Genomic DNA, 14,560 nt, shown 5'->3' with positions numbered 1-14,560 from the left:
GCTTACAGTTTGGGGTTAAAAAACACATTATTAATTTATCAGTAATTAAAAGTAGCAAATGTTTGATTTTTGGATGAATTAAAGGTCTCATGAAATTTAAAAAAGGTTTTTTTAGTTCGAATCAGTATTGTTAGTTTTTAAGATATCTATAAGCTAGTGTGCTCCAAAACAGTGACAAAATTCAAGTAACTCATATAATTGTGTAAAGCTTGTGCTTTGTACTGCCTAAATGGATTAACAGTTTTATTCACGTCACCGCATACTCCAGTTTCTCATTAAATCATGCCCAATCAAATACTCTCTCTAGTATCTGACAGCCCTGCCCCGCCCCCTTCAAGACGCTTCTCCTTTGCTTTTCATTTGATGCACTTGAGCTCAGCCACTCTCACTGGCAGAGAGGTGATGAAATAAAACACTATTGGCTGTTTTTTAAAGGGGTGAGGAGCAACACCAGGTCCCACCCTCTCTTTTGGTTGATATTATGTCAAACATCGCAAAAAAATGCATATTTCAAAGCACTTCATGGGACCTTTAAGTGTCCAAATAAATGCTACTCTTTCTGTTCATCAAACAATCCTATGTACTGTGTTCTGTTTTGTCACACAGATCAGCTCCAAACACGATGTTGTATATCTCATCACTAAATACGGTTACATTCATCTGTATGACCTGGAGACGGGCACCTGCATCTACATGAACCGAATCAGCGGGGAGACCATTTTTGTGACTGCGCCCCATGATGCCACAGCTGGTATTATCGGCGTCAACAGGAAAGGACAGGTATGTGCTGAAACTTAAATGTAAATGAATCCATGTGGTTTGAAAGACATGCGTATCCTGAAACTCATGCATGGCTTGATCTCCTTCTTGAAGCAAATTAAGCTTCTAAAAGTGCCACAATATTTACAATTTTCTGGAAAATCAGCCTTCAAATGGCTCACTTCTAGTTGTCTCTGCATATTAAGCTGGGTTAGGAGGACGCATATTAAACACTGAACTAAATTACACGCTTCAGCTGTAATTAGTGTCAGTATTTCAAATTTCGAGCAGCTGTGTCACTTTGATCCTGCACTGCGAAGCTCTGTGTGCATTTGCTCGGATCTCCTCTCTGTCAGAGGGAATCTAAGGAGGACACAACTCAGCTGATTACCCCAGAGGCAGAACATTTAATACTCCCGTCTTACTGAGACATGGAAACCACCCATCCTCCTTCTGCTTATTTTCCTCTTCTTTTTTCCCAATTCCCTTCAGTGAAGCTCAAGGCATCTCATCCTGAAATTTCCAACTTAAACTTGTCGATCGAGGCCACCATAGTTATTAAAGGGATAGCTCACCCAAAAATAACAATTTACTCCCCCTCAAGTGGTTATAAACCTTTGAGTTTCTTCTGTTGAACACAAAAGAAGATATTTTTTGAGGAAAGCTGAAATCCAGTGACCATTGACCTCAATGCTTACAGGTTTTTCTTTAAAATCTCTCTTATGTTCAACAGAAGAAAGAATCTCAGAAAGGTTTGGAACCAGTTAAGGGTGAGTAAACGATGACAGAATTTCCGTTTTTGGGTGGACGATCCCTTTAAATGGTTTGTTCACTTCAAAATAAAAATTATTTTCTCACCCCTGTTCTTCCAAACTTTTAAGAAATTAGTTCTTTTGAGGAACAAAGATATTTTTAATCATATCATCCAAAATTCTGAGGCCTCAAAATCAGGCCAGTCTCACAATAATCAGTATATTATCATGCATTACCAGGAGATGACCTCAATAATTTTTTGCCATTGCAATATATGTTTACAAATTCACAAATAACATTAAAGACATTTTACACTGAAATTTACGTTCAACCTCAAAGTTTGTCAAAGGTGTCAAAGTTTATAATTGGACATTTGCCTAATAGGACATTTATTAGTGTATATAATAGGACATTTACCTTTTTAACATCAAATTATAGAATCTAATTAACCTTAAGTGTTTTAAAGTGTTTATTGCTATTTGCATTATTATACTGTTTTATAATTATTATGGGATAAAACGATCTCAAAATGACAATAATATCGTTTATTGCAACAATTTCTATGTAAATTCCTTATCATGACAGGCCTACTCAAAATACAGGGCAAGACATCAACAAACAAATACAGTTGATGTCTTTAATAAAGTTTTCTGATGAGACATGTTCAATTTATATGATGAACAGACTTAATTTGGGCTTTTATTAACACATGAATGTTAATAAATGATAAGTAGATTTGGTAAAAAATATTTGCATTTACTTCCGAAAATGAACCGATTTGGCTTGGAATGACGTGGTTCAATTAGTTCTGAAAATAAACAGATTACTTAATGATATGTGGTTGAATATAGGCATTTTCAAATTGGCAGGTTTGATTAAAATCAACACTCATGCGGCTGTTTGGTTAGTGCAATATTCTGTTTGTTAAACTGGTGCAGTTCAACTTAATTTGTAAATAAAACAAAATTCTAAACCACAGTCGATGCTGTCCAATTAAGATTGTTACAGACACAGAAAATGTGTCTCCTTGCAGCAGCACCTTCACTTTTTTTAATCTTTTGAAGGTTTGGTCATAAAACATGTCTTATAAGCCTTTTTAAGAAAATGTCTAGAACTGATTAAGTGTAAACACACTATGAGTGAAGACAATTTTCATGTGTGGGTAAACTAACCCTTTAAAACCACATTAATGCCCTAAACTATATTTAAAAATTAAAATAGATTTCCCCATGGTTCAGCATGCTAGATTTGAGAACATTGGAGTTATAAATACAAAGGTTTTCAGAGTCTCAGGTGAATCAACGCTTCTGTCCAAAGTCATTTTCTGTACACAATACTCCATTATAAGCCTGTTAATGGATCCCTTGAGCGGGTAAATAATTTTCCAGTCATGCCAGAGAAAGTCTTAAATTATGCAGTGGGTGACAGAAAGCCAATCCAAACTGTGTCACGCTGAACCTGAAGAGCACTGTTACTGCTCTTAATAATACAGAGCCTCCACCTGGATCAACCAACAAAGCCATGCAAAACATCTGAGAGGTGAATGGAATAGAGTTAAAGGGGTGGCCAATCAACTATATTTAATGACTTTGACTGTGTAACATGTTCATACATTTTAAAACATAAAATTCACAATATTTTTCACTTTTATTGTTCACCTAAAAAAAAGCTGTGTTGACTTTATGCTTCCTTGAAGCCCCTCCCTCATAAATATGCAATAGACTCTGATTGGTTAGCTGGAAAATTGCATATTTTTTGAAGGAGGGGCTTTGATTGTGCTCTGACTGGCTAACCTCCTGTGTGTTCGGAAACATTTTACTTGCGGGCAGGTTCATGTGAACTTAAGGGTTTATGATTTCACAAGCCTGTCATTTAATGTAGGCCTTAAAAGGCTAATTCTGTAGAAGATAATGTCTAATTTCAGTATAAATTGAGCATCGTAAACAGTAATATTACACTCCAAATGAATTAAATAATCAAAGACCCATTTAATGCATTGATCATGTAGAAAAGCTTATTTGAGTGTTTGCTTATTGCACTTGGTCAAATTTTACATAATTCGGTTACAAATCTATTATTTAATTGGGTAGCAAGATCGTGCACATTGTGGATTGATTTTTATTAGAGTAGATTTCACCCTCATTTGAATGTGATTTATTTAAGTGTAGATAAAGGGAAAAGGAATGCATATCTCTCTTCCTGTGGCTATTTCCCCTGCTCGTGTTGGCATTCTCCATTTTCCTGTCCTCTGCGCCACTCAGCACTGGTGGGTGATGAAAAGTCAGGCTGTAACCAGCTGTGTCTGCACTCGTGAGCAGAGTGACCTTGAGAGAGAGCCTTCACTGAAAATAGCTGCAAAGAAGGCAAGAGGGAGGCAGGCCGAGAGAGAGAGAGAGAGAGAAAAAAAAAAGTAGCAGTTATCATGTGATCTTGCCGTGGGAGGCATTGACTGGCGTCCTAATTCCTTTCACGTTAACAGAGGCGGAGCCTGAGTGCCAATCATAGCATGCGTAGGAGAGACGCGTCATCAGCTGCTGTGACATCACGATTTGCCTTTTGTCATTCAGTCAAGCGCACCGTATGATTTCTTAATTCAGCTACTGTAACATGACTCTCAGTAAGTCAAAAGTCTGTTGCTTTTAAAGCCACTAGGCAGCTTCTATAGACTGTAAAACAAATAAAATGAAGATGATGAAATATGTAATATGATGTTTTATGTAATAGAAATGACCTCTGCACATTATTTTTGTAATTAATATAAATTACATTAGGTTTTGTATATAACATTTTAAAAATATATTTCCTATATCAATACATTTATTTTGGTTGTTGTTGTTGTTGTTGTTTATTATTAAATTATTGTTTATTATTATTATTGTTGTTAATATTAATATGATTTATTATCCATTTAATCAATGATTTATAAAATTAAAAATATATATTTCCTATATCAAATTGTTGTTGTTGTTAATATTATTGTTATTATTATTATTTAACAATAATCAATGATCTATAACATTTAAAAATTATATTTCTTATATTAATAAATTATTATTGTTGTTGTTTATTATCAATTGATCAATGATCTATAACATTTTAAAATATATTTCCTATATCAATAAATTATTATTATTATTATTATTATTTTTATTATTATTATTAATTTATCAATTTAACCAATGATTTAAAACATATAAGAAATATATTTTTAAATTATTATTATTATTATTATTATTATTATTATTATTATTATTATTATTATTATTATTCATTTATCAGTTTAATCAATGTTCTATAACATTCCCTATATCAATTTATTATTATTATTATTATTATTATTATTACTTTATCAATTTAATCAGTTCTATAACATTTAAAAATATATATTTTCTATATCAATATATTATTATTAGTATTATTGTTATTATTAATTATTATTGTTTTATAAATAATTTATCAATTTAATCAATGTTCTATAATATTCCCTATATCATTAAATTTTTATTATTATTAATATTTCAATTTAATCAGTTCTATAACATTTAAAAAATATGTTTCCTATCTCAATAAATTATTATTATTATTAATAATAATAATAATAATAATAGTAATAATAATAATAGTAATAATTTGAAAAATGAAATATATTTTTAAAATGTTATAGAACATTGATTATATTGATAAATTAATAATAATATTAGTAATAGTAATAATAATAATTTATTGATGTAGGAAATATTTTTAAAATGTTAAAGAACGTTGATTAAATCGATAAAGTAGTAGTAGTAGTAATAATAATAATACACAAATACACAATTATTTTATTATAATTGGTTGAATGTTTTTTATTTTTCATTCATTCATTCGTTTTCTGCCGCTTTTCTGGGGCTGGGTCGCGGGGGCAGCAGTCTTAGGAGAGAACCTTAGGAGAGACTTCCCTCTCCCCAGACACTTCCTCCAGCTCCTCCGGGGGGATCCCGAGGCATTCCCAGGCCAGCCGAGAGACATAGCCCCTCCAGCGTGTCCTGGGTCTTCCCCGAGGCCTCCTCCTGGTGGGACATGCCTGGAACAAGCCCCTAGGTAGGCGTCCAGGAGACATCCGAAACAGATGCCCGAGCCACCTCAACTGACTTCTCTTGATGTGGAGGAGCAGCGGCTCTACTACGAGCTCCTCCCGGGTGTCAGAGCTCCTCACTCTATCCATAAGAGTGCGTCCTGCCACCCTTCGAAGGAAACTCATTTCGGCCGCTTGTATCTTGAAATCTTGTCCTTTCGGTCATGACCCAAAGCTCATGACCATAGGTGAGAGTAGGAATATAGATTGACCGGTAAGTCGAGAGCTTTGCCTTACGGCTCAGCTCCTTCTTCACCACTACGGACCGCATTACTGCTGCCGCTGCACCAATCCGCTTGTCAATCTCACGTTCTATCCTTCCCTCACTCGTGAACAAAACCCAGAGATACTTAAACTCGTCCACTTGGGGTAAGGACTTTCCTCCAAACTGGAGATGGCAAACCACATTTTTCTGGTGAAGCACCATGGCCTCGGACTTGGAGGTGCTGATTCTCATCCCAGCCGCGTCACACTCGGCAGCAAACCGCCCCAGTGCATGCTGAAGGTCCATGTTCGATGAAGCCAACAGAACAACATCGTCTGCGAATAACAGCGATGAAATCCTGTGGTCCCCGAACCAGACCCTCTCAAGCCCAAGGCTGCACCTTTCAATTCTGTCCAAAAATTTTTGAATGGAATTGGTGACAAGGGGCAGCCCTGCCGGAGTCCAACATGCACTGGAAACAAATCTGACTTATTGCCGGCAATGCGAACCAGACTCCTACTCTGTTCATACAGGGACGAGACGGCCCTCAACAGATCGCCTCTGACCCCATACTCCCCGAGCACCCTCCACAGAATGCCATGAGGGACACGATCAAATGCCTTGTGGAAAACACATGTGGACTGGTTGGGCATACTCCCATGAACCCTCGAGCACTCTGGTGAGGGTATAGAGCTGGTCCAGTGTACCACGGCCCGGACAAAAACTGCATTGTTCCTCCTGGATCCTAGGTCCAACCATTGGCCGGATCCTTCTCTCCAGTACTCTGGCATAGACTTTTCCTGGGAGGGCTTTTCCCCGAGGGAGCATCCCAAGAGCCAGTTTCTGTGCCTGATGATCAGGTTGTCGTGGTCCTAACCTTCGACCACCACCCATGCCACAATGCACCGGCCCCTTATGGCTACACCCTGCAGAAGGTGGGCCTGTGGGAGGATGATCCCACGTCGCTCCTTCGGCTAAGCTCGACCGGGTTCTGTGGGAAAAAACCCGGCTGCCAGGTGCTCTCATATGAGCCCCAACCCCAGGTCCTGGCTCCAGGGTGGGGCCTCGGCTGCGCCATACCGGGCGTCGTCACAGTCCTTGATGTCGTTGTACTAATAAGGGCTTTTTGAACCGCACTTAGTCTGACCTGTCACCTAAGATCTGTTTGCCTTGGGAGACCCTACCAGGGGCATTAGCCCCCGACAACATAGCTCTTAGGATCACTCAGGCACTCAAACCCCTCCAGCACGATAATTATTTTTAAATTTATTTATTTATTGGTATTTGTGCTGTTTTCCAAACTGCTTAAATCTCTTTTAAGAATAAATGGATTTTATTAACAAACATTATTTATTATTTCGAACAACAGAGATATTATCTTGTCCATTTACTGACCAGCACAGGGATGTTCTCTGTGCAGATGTTGCAGTTGTTTGGGCTCCTCATCAGTATTGACTCATTATTACTATCATCATCTCCTCAGGCCTTGGGCTTTTATTGACGTCAATGCAGTGTTTTTCTCCCGTTGGCCACTGCAGCCTCTGTCTGTCACACTCTCGCACACGTATAATCTCTCTTTCTGCTAGCCCTCTCCTTTTCTCCTTCTCACTGCCTCTTTGTGGAGAGAAGCTGATAGACACAATGAGCCGCTCTATTTTTACTCCTCTATTTAGTATCTCGGGCTGAACTGACCCATATTGTTGGGGGTGGGCTGTGCGGGTTTAAGCTGAGAGTGATGTGCATCCATGCAGAATACAGACTGTGACTTTGACCTGCTGTTGCCTATCTAGAACACACACAGTAGAGCACAAACACTTACCATATGAGCTCACAGCTTGGATATGGGGATGTACAGTTCACTTTTGAACACCTGACTGGTTCTAAGAAATTTAAACTTTCATCTTGATTAATTGGCACGACTTTTTAGTAACATTTTAGTGCATTTTGTTTATAATTCTTCTAAATTTGTATTTAAATTTAGAGTTGCTGTTTATTTTAATGAATCTACTCTTTAAAGTTATTTTTGTCATTTTAAATATTATAATATTTTATAATATTTATAAAATTATTTACTTCAGTTAAATTTTTAATTTTTTTAGATATTTTTGTTTTTGTTTCTTTTTTTTATTATTATTTTATTTTTATTTTATTTATTATATTTATTTATTTTTGTCGAATAAGTTTTTATTGAAAACAAAGATTCAGGAAAATTGATTCCATTTCACATATTTTGTCCACATATTTATCTATTTTTATTTGTTTTTTATCTATTTAGTTTTTTTATATTTAAATATATTTTGTCAAATGGGTTTTTATTGAAGACAAAGATTCAGGAAAATGGATTCTCTGTTTTACATATTTTGTCAACATATTTGTTTTATTTATTTAGTTTTTTTTATATTTATATATATTTTTGGTCAAATTGTTTTTTATTGAAGACAAAGATTCAGAAAAATTAATTCTCTGTTGTACTTATTTTGTCAACATTTGTTATGTTTTTTATATTTATATATTTATATAGTTGAAGTCATAATTATTAGCCCCCCTTCAAAATTTTTTTTTTTTATATTTCCCAAATTATGTTTAAAAGAGCATCGAAATTTTCACAGTATATTTCATAATATAATAAAATTCTTCTAGAGAAAGTCTTGTTTTATTTTGTCTAGAATAAAAGCAGTAAATTTTTTCTGAACCATTTTAAGGTCAAAATGATTAGCCCCTATAAGCTAATTTTTTTTTTTTTGATTAGTCTACAGAACAAACCATCATTATACAATAACTTGCCTAATTACCCTAACCTGCCTAGTTAACCTAATTAACCTAGTAAAGCATTTAAATGCCACTTTAAGCTGTATAGATGTTATGTTTAGAAATGTGTTAATCTTCTCTCTGTTAAACAAAAATTGGGGAAAAAATAAATGGGGGCTAATAATTCTGACTTCAACTATATATTCAACTGTCAAATCAGTTTTTATTAAAGACAAAGATTCAGGAAAATGGATTCTTCGTTTTACATATTTTGTCCACATTTATTTATTTGTATTTGTTATTATTATTTTTTTATTTATATATTTTTTTTCTCAAATGTTTCTTTTTTTTATTGAAGACAAAGATTCAGGGAAATTGATTCTCTTTCATATTTTGTCCACATTTATTTATTTTTATTTGTTTATTTTCACTTAAATAATAAAATAATAATATATAAATTAATAAAATATAATATTTAAAATAATACAGCCAAATGAAATATGGTTTTAGTGGATTCTCAGTGATCTGAATGGATTTAGTATTTTCTTTTTACATTAATGTAACCATAAAATAGATTTTTGATCAAATATTGACATTATTTTGTATATTAGCTAATGTTAATGCATGCAACTTTTGTTTATGTATTAGTATTTAATATTAACATTTAAAATTAATAAATGCTGTGGAAATATTATGCAGTTTTATGTGATTTCATACGACTTGAGGCTTACTCTAACTGTTACGATTGACCGGGCGGATAAGAGGCAAAAAGTATCACAGAAGCCACGGATGAAAGTGTATAGTGACTTTTATTTGGCACAAAGTGAAAAAAAATCCAGCAAAAAGGTAAAAGTGACAAAAATAACAATAAAGAAAAATAAAGTATACAATATTTACAAAGTATTTACAGGCTTGTTCAGCTAAATCAAGAAAAAGGACTTAACAAAATCTGCCAATAACATAATGCAACCTACTCCTACAGCTACTGTACCTACACCGAGTGAAGGTTTGGGGCCATTTTATATCGTTGGCCCCGCCCATGGGTTATACCCTTCTACAGTTTGTAGTGTGACATGTTGACAAAAAAAATACATTAGGCATTAAACAAAAGTATAAATTTATGCAAGTAAATAAATATGCATACAATACTCAAAACACAACACAAGCAACAACCAATACAAATATAAACAACAGAACAGGGATTCTTATCACTGACCATTAGCTAATGTTAACACATGCAACTTGTCTTTATGTATTAGTGTTTAATATTAACATTTGATATTAATAAATGCTGTGGAAAATTATAATTTTTCACATGCATTTATTAATAACTTGATTAAGCCTTACTCTAACGTGTTATCAATTTATCTTAATATAACATTCCCTCACTTGTCTAGTCGAGTCCTTGTTCAAGTACATACAGGTTAAGTGTCTATTAAACATCATAACTCAGTTTTATTGGCTTGTGGATGTCAGCATTTCAGCCTAGTAGCTAGAAATCGTCCTTCCGGGTTTCATATGAGCTATACCTCCAGAGAAATATAGCTAAACACTGTGCTTTTGATGGGCTTTTGGCAGCATCCGCTTGTGTCTCTTGGCCAAGCATCTACAGTAATAATGTCAGACTTTACAAGCATCTCTCAAACACTCCTCTGGCTGGTCGGTAATTCCTAGAGATCTTATTGAACAGCTTTACTGGAAAAACAATTTAAGTCCAAGACACTAACAAAAAGTAGTTCTCACCACACTTCCCCAGTTGATTAATTGCGTCAAGAATTGCAAACTTTTTTTGTATTACAAGTTTTCTAAAATGTTATTAAAAATGAGCTTTTCTAGTACAAAAATCGAAACATTGGAAGTCAAATTAAATGTATTACTATTGTTGTTTTAACATGTTAAAGTCAAAAGCTTTCCTCATGATTTTTGTAGAATTTCTTGTAGAATAAATTGTTAAAATATTATTAATGAACAAATGTTATAGTATATAATTAATAATGTGTGTACTATAATATGAGTGTATATATTTTTTATTAAAACCATGCCATTTTGGGTATATAAGGGGTGCTGAAGTGCCTTTAAAGCATATTTTAATTTACGTTTCCGGACAAAAATTGGTCATTTAAGTGTGACAAAAGAAACTTTCATGGTTCTTTATATTAGGTAGAAGTGGGGGGAAAAGCCAAACATCCTCAGATGGCATTGTTTTTCCCTGTCTTGCTTTTAAGACGTATTTTTCAAAGCCGTAACATCTTGCTTGAAAGTGTACACCTTCCACGTCTCACTGCACTCTTCCTGATCATGTTACATACTAGAAGACAGCTTAGCTTCAGCTGATACGAGGTGTTATGTTTACTCATTAAGGGTCATGGAAAGGGGATATTAGATAGCAGATCAGCTGGAATTTAGATCCGATTCCAGCTGCTTTTATGCTGGTGAATGTGAACAAGATTTGTGTATATTTAATATATATATATATATAAAGTTAAATATTTTAAAAACATTTGAAGAGTTTAGACACTTTCGGATATGTCTGAACTTGTCTGAAGATGCAAAATTCTGATAAAGCTATGTTGAGAAATAAGACCATTCGAAGTATAAATATAACAATATTTTTAAAAATCTATTCTATCAAATAGTAATTTATATATTTAAATTTTAGTAGTAAAATGATCAGCGATAACGATAATAATAACAGACTTAGTAGGTTATTGCATTCATTATTTTTGTTAGGTATTAAATTGCATTGAAGCTCATTTGAGAAATGAAAAACACTTTTAAATGTTAAAAGAATGGTTGAATCCTTACTTGCCAAACTATGAATTCATACAATTAATATAATATTAGTGATTAATATTAATTAAAACTAAAATGAGAAAGTAGAACATTTCTTTTGCATGTTTAGTTCACAAAGATGTCCTCCGTGTTATCCCTTCTCTTTTTCTGGTTTCCTTTATTTAACAGTATTGTGTAATAATGAATTGCCTCGCTTGTATCTCAATATCTGTAGATAAGGTGGGAAGGCAACTTAATGGTGACTATAGATTGCAAACTTTATTCCCTTTATTGTGTGTTTGTTTCCTAGGTGTTGTCAGTGTGTGTTGAAGAGGAGAACATCATCCAGTACATCACCAATGTGCTGCAGAATCCAGATCTGGCTTTACGGATGGCAGTCCGCAATAATCTGGCTGGAGCTGAGGAGCTGTTTGGCCGCAAATTTAACAACCTATTTGCCGGTGGAAACTTTGCAGAGGCAGCTAAAGTGGCTGCTAATGCTCCAAAGGTAAGGAGAACACTGCTGTAATAAATGTTTGTAAGAATAGCTCAAATATTATACTGTAAAAATACCGCAATTAATACATATACTATGACAAACCTGAGAATATGAAGTGCAATACCAATTTATTTAAGATAATATTCTAAATAAAACATTTTTGAATACTAAATCATCTTTTTTTTTTTTTTAAGTATGTCATAAAACGTTTCAGATTCTCATTTAACATGTTTTTTTTTTTTTAAATAGAACAATAAAACCAAAATCTAGTGTAGTAGTGCAACAGGATTATGTTCGATTTATTATTATCGATTTATTATATTATTGATTTACAAAAATGAAGTATCATGAGCCAGCTGAGACCAAAAAGAATGAAGTGCAGGACATTCCCAATCATAATGAAAATAAGTGCCAACTGTCCTCTGTGAACATAAATTACAATCTTGGGAAGGTGATAAATGCATATAAAATTGTTTTGAAGGGGATAAACTATAAACTGAAGGGGATTTAAATTATTTTTATTTTCACTAATCATTGTACCTGAATACCATTAGACTCTTTATTGTATTTGCCCATGCGTGTAGATTTATTATTATATTATATGCAGATGCACTCCCTTACAGAATTATCCCAAATCAATCTAACATTGAGTTATTTTCAAATAGAGATATTAAGTCAGAAAAACAAACAAGAAGCGCTCTGGGGTAACTCAAATATTTGGTCGGTGCTCTTTGGGTAAGGGATTCATCAAAACAACAACAGAAATTAGTCCAAGGCACTTGGAAAATGTGGAAAATTTAAAAAGCCTTTATTCACATGGCTTAATCCTAAATACAAACACATTCTACAATATATGATGATAATCTGTGAACCATCTATAGAAAAACTGTTTTACAAAAAAGAAGAAAAGTCTAATTCACCATTTAGACCTGGGAATCTAGTTGCTTTTAACGCATAGATCCAAAAAGTCTCTCTCTGTTTTAATCTTTTCATCCCGTCTCCTCCTCTTGTAGAATTATAAATATGTTCAATACCAACTATTTTTAATGAACTGGGATTGCCGTGACCTTGATTTATTTAATTTTTTTTATTAAGTCATCTGGTGAAATTATATTCATGTCGCTATATATGGGGCATGTCTCGCAGAATAACCGAATATCGCAATGCTAGATGTTTCGAAAAACGTGCACCCTTATTACCAACTCAAATTTATCACAGCATTTTAATCTGTAATAATCAAGTTTAGTTGGATAAGTAGGACAGAAGTTTTATGGTATCATTCACTTGACTGACTTCTTATCTCTCCTTGTTTATCTTAGGGTATCCTGCGCACCCCTGACACCATCCGCCGGTTCCAGAGCGTCCCGGCTCAACCAGGCCAGACATCCCCACTGCTGCAGTATTTCGGGATCCTCCTGGACCAGGGCCAGCTCAACAAGTTTGAGTCTCTGGAGCTCTGCAGACCCGTCCTTCAGCAGGGCCGTAAACAACTGCTGGAGAAATGGCTGAAGGAGGATAAGGTATGTGGAGGATGTTTATCTCCACACACACACTCACAAGAGCCTCTTCCTCTCTCTCCGTGTGTGAGAGATCCAGGGAACAGGGTGTGCTCTTGTTGTGATTCTTGTTCACAAACAAAGTGTGGCTCCATATTTTTTGTGCTGAAGGAAAGGTCTGTGTGAAAACAGGCCGCGAACGACTGTTTGTGTGTGTCCGTTATCTAAGATGTTTGCTCTAGATGTGATGTCATGTGTTTGTTATGTGGTACGAGGGCTGTTTAGGTTTTTTCCGTCTAAAGCACAAGAGGGGTTTCGTTCCAGCCTGTTTTTTTCCCCCCAATCTCCACTTTAAATGTCTGAAAATGTTTAGTTTTTTTCTCATAGTCTCAACAAGCAGTGGCTTGGTTTATTGATTTATACTGACGTGATTGTTGTTCCACAACTATGACTTATTTGGAGAGTTTAGGAACATGAACCTTTGCTTAGTTCTGGAAAATATTTTAATGGAATAAATACCAAAAAAAAGTTGTTTTGCATTCAGTTTGACTTTGCAATTCAACCTAGTATTCTTGTCTTAAAAAAATCTATACATATACAGTTAAAGTCAGAATTATTTGCCCCCCTGAATTAGCCCCCCTGTTTATTTTTCCCCCAATTTCTGTTTAATGGAGAGATTTTTTTTCAACACATTTCTGAACATAATTGTTTTAATAACTCTAATTTCTAATAACTGATTTATTTTATTTAACAATTAAGACTTTCTCCAGAAGAAACAATATTATCAGACATACTGTAAAAATGTCCTTGCTCTGTTAAACATCATCATTTAAGAAATATTTTAAAAAAGAAAAAAATCAAAGGGGGCTAATAATTCAACTGTGTATATATATATATATATATATGTATGTATGTATGTATGTATGTATGTATGTATGTATGTATGTATGTATGTATGTATGTATGTATGTATGTATGTATGTATGTATGTATGTATGTATGTGTATATATATATATATATGTATGTATGTATGTATGTATGTATGTATGTATGTATGTATGTATGTATGTATGTATGTATGTATGTATGTATGTATGTATGTATGTATGTGTATATATATATATATATATATATGTATGTATGTGTATATATATATATATATATATATATATATATATATATATATATATATTTACTATTATTAGTATTCTCC

At 34.0% G+C, this 14,560-nt stretch overlaps 1 protein-coding gene across 1 annotated transcript in view; it reads left to right on the top strand.

The window, feature by feature from the left end:
* cltca (clathrin, heavy chain a (Hc)) overlaps positions 1–14,560 on the top strand; it is a 61,657-nt gene that overhangs the window by 20,182 nt on the left and 26,915 nt on the right. Inside the window, exons 6-8 of the mRNA XM_056467069.1 lie at positions 607–780; positions 11,662–11,859; positions 13,170–13,370. Of these exons, the coding sequence (XP_056323044.1) occupies positions 607–780; positions 11,662–11,859; positions 13,170–13,370 (573 nt within the window). The remainder of the gene's footprint in view (positions 1–606; positions 781–11,661; positions 11,860–13,169; positions 13,371–14,560) is intronic.

The sequence above is a fragment of the Danio aesculapii genome, chromosome 10, assembly GCF_903798145.1.
Source record: "Danio aesculapii chromosome 10, fDanAes4.1, whole genome shotgun sequence".
Taxonomy (NCBI): Eukaryota; Metazoa; Chordata; class Actinopteri; order Cypriniformes; family Danionidae; genus Danio; species Danio aesculapii.
This window is presented reverse-complemented; position numbering and strand designations above follow the sequence as displayed.